General features: G+C 40.4%; 1 protein-coding gene across 1 annotated transcript; it reads left to right on the top strand.

Annotated features, from left to right (window-relative positions):
- Nucleotides 1–2,396: 2,396 nt before the first annotated feature.
- Nucleotides 2,397–2,783, top strand: LOC132043439 (uncharacterized). The gene has a single exon (XM_059433928.1). It carries the CDS (start codon nucleotides 2,397–2,399, stop codon nucleotides 2,781–2,783), a length of 387 nt encoding a protein of 128 aa, XP_059289911.1.
- The last annotated feature ends 218 nt before the right edge of the window (nucleotides 2,784–3,001 follow it).

Below are 3,001 nucleotides of genomic sequence, written 5' to 3' on the forward strand. Positions count from 1 at the left end.
TTTTTGGGTTAGTTCCGATTTGAGATTGTCGTGTGTTTGATTATCACATACTTGGGAATTGATGGACTCGACGAGTAGAGACTTTTCCTAGGCTAATACTTGGGGTTACGGATTACTATTGTTAGTTGTACGGTGTTTATGGTTTTTCTGAGGAATCGTGGGGATTGGCTAACTTGTGGTTAGGTGCTTCACAATAGGCAATGATTCAGTTATTTGATCCTTATATATTTAAGTTGCTATTCTTGGACTGTGTGGTGTTTATACCTGATTGTGAGCATGTCTATTCTTCAGTCTCTTCATTTATATATGTTAACTAACTATTGTCGGCCTATGATGCCTACTCAGTAGGTGTTGTTTTTACTGATGCTACCTTACTACACTCCTTTTGGGATTGTAGAGTTTTGAGACAGGTTCCACTTTCACTTCTGAGACTGATTTCCAAGGCCTGGCTTGCGAATATCTAGGGTGAGCATCTGACGAGTCGCTACCAGGAGACTCCTCTATCCTTATCTTTATTTTCTTCCATTCAGGCAGATATGTTTAGTATTTGAGGCTTGTATTTTTCAAACGTTACTTAGTTGCTTTGTACTAGCCGACTGGGCCTCGGGGAGTTGTATTTATATTCCGCACTTATGATTATTTATGATTTAGACTTTTACTTATTCTGCTCTAGTTACTTTATGTGGTTGAATTTATGAATTGGGAAAATGGTTCGCCTACCGAGGTGGAAAACGATAGGTGCCCGCGCGACTTAGTGAATTTGGATCTTGATACCTATAGAGTTTAAAGGTCTTGCATGCAAGATATTAGCCGATCCGCAATTAGAACACTGATTCGAGTCCAAAACCCAAGAAAAAATTTGAAAAATTTTAGGTTTTTACACTGGGGACGACGAGTCCACTACCACGGGGGTCATTCCCACTGGCGCGATTCTGTCATGGTGTGCTGGCGTGAACAAAAGGGGAAAGGGGATGTCAAGCGGGCACGAGGGTTCGCTCGCCATAGCGAGTGAGCTCCCGCATCTGCGGAGATGTTTCCTCTACTGCGGCCTCGCTGTGGTGGTGCTACTACCGCTGTAGCGAAGGCTGCTCAAAATTGGCAAAATATAGTAGCCTTGCATCATTGCATACTGGGTCACTTTTTCTAGGTTCATTGGCTTGTAAAACACCTTGATTATTTATTGGACTTGGCTCAATTATCGAAACTAACTTCATCTCTCATTGTAGGTATAAAAATTCAAGAATCATGGCCCAAAATGAAGGAGGAGATGTAGCTCCAATTCAAAATGAAGAAGGATAGAACTACGTGTGTTTCCCGACTCCACGATGCCATCAACGTTTCTTGGAATACATGAGCAAGGTGTTGTTATTCGAGCGGGGCTTCAATATGAACAAGCTGGAGAGACATGCTCCGGAGTTCTTGTAACGACCCGTTTTGTCGTTGGAGTGTTTTTGACTTGTGGGGATGGGTGGAACGGCCCCTGAGGTGGTCAGATGAGTCTTGGTTGATTTTGAGGAATTTAGAAGTTTTTAAGTTGAATAAGTGAAATATGGTTGACCAAAAGTAGACTTTTGGGTAAACATGCCTATAATCAAATTCCGACAGTTCCATTTGGTCCGAAGTGTGCTTTATGACTTAGTGGGGTCATTGGTTTGGTTCCCGAAGGGTTCGGGTGTGATTTGTGTCATTGATTGAAAAACTAGTTAAGTTAAAGAATTGGAGTTGACCACGGTCAACATCGGGACAAGATGACCCCGTGTCGATGTTTTGAAATTTCCAACAAGTTCGTATGATTTTTTTGGACTTGTTCGTGTTTTCGTTAGAATCCGATGAGTTTTGGATGAGTTTGGGCTGTATGGCGGTTGTTTTTGGTTTCGACATCGATTTGAGATAAAAGGGTGCCATATTGAGGAAACAACCTTCATTTTGTGTTTTGATTATTCCATTAGATCTGTATCATAATTTTGGAACTATAGCAACAAGAATCGTTGCATTTTGTCATCGTATGAGTGAGATATGGCCATTTTACTTCAAAATGTTATTACTGGTTTCTGGTGCAAACTTTTGTTCTTCACGAATGTGAGGAGGTTCCGCGAATGTAAAGAATGAATTTTGGGTTGACTGGTCAAAGTGAAAAATTGCTCTTCGCGAAGGCGATGAGTAAAAATCACCTGGACAGTGTTTTAAATGGACAAATCGAACATTTTGGTATTTTAATCATATTTTGAGATCTAGAGCTCCGTTTGAGGTGATTTTCACGGCGTTGTTCTCTTCTCAATGAGAGAGTTAGTATCTAACCTTTATTTTGGTGTTTTCGCGTGTTTATTTTCGTTGGTTATTGTTTATATCCATGTTTGGATTGTAGAAATTGGGGTTTTGAAACCAAAAGTTGAAAAATGGTAAATCGTGGTTTTGATGGAGCTTCTCAAGGGAATCCAGGACTTAGTGCATATGCATTTTGCATCAGCGATGATAGAGGGGATCTTCTGTATGCACAGGCCAAGAAACTAGGCATAGCTACCAATATGGAAGCTGAGACAGCAACAATACAGGAGGCTATTAATTATTGTTACTCTAACAATTTGCAGCATATTCAGGTTGAAGCTGATTCACTGGCATTGACTAACATTATTCAGGATGTATGGAAAATACCTTGGCAGCTAGTGGAGAGGGTAGAGGTGATGCAAAGACAAATGAGGCACCCGAACATAGACATCAATCATCTTTTCGCAGAAGGCAATCAATTAGGCGTATTTCTTGGCAAACATTGCTCTTCAACATGATGAGTCACTGAGTTTCATAGCCGCAGAGCTATCACCATGGGAAGGAAGATTATAAACATGGACAAGTCACAAATTCCATCATTGAGGAACAAAACAAGAAAGATTCAGCATGCTCAGAAGGATGTATAGCTATAGGAGTTATTTTCATTATCATAGTGTAAAACCATCTTGTGTGAGTTACTCATCAAGATGGTTCAAGTTTTATTCTCTATTTTTTG

Source organism: Lycium ferocissimum, unplaced genomic scaffold (assembly GCF_029784015.1).
Source record: "Lycium ferocissimum isolate CSIRO_LF1 unplaced genomic scaffold, AGI_CSIRO_Lferr_CH_V1 ctg24629, whole genome shotgun sequence".
In the NCBI taxonomy this organism is placed as follows: Eukaryota; Viridiplantae; Streptophyta; class Magnoliopsida; order Solanales; family Solanaceae; genus Lycium; species Lycium ferocissimum.

Excerpts from the sequence above, each read along its gene's own strand:
- LOC132043439 (XM_059433928.1), top strand. The coding sequence starts at position 2,397 with ATGGTAAATCGTGGTTTTGATGGAGCTTCTCAAGGGAATCCAGGACTT.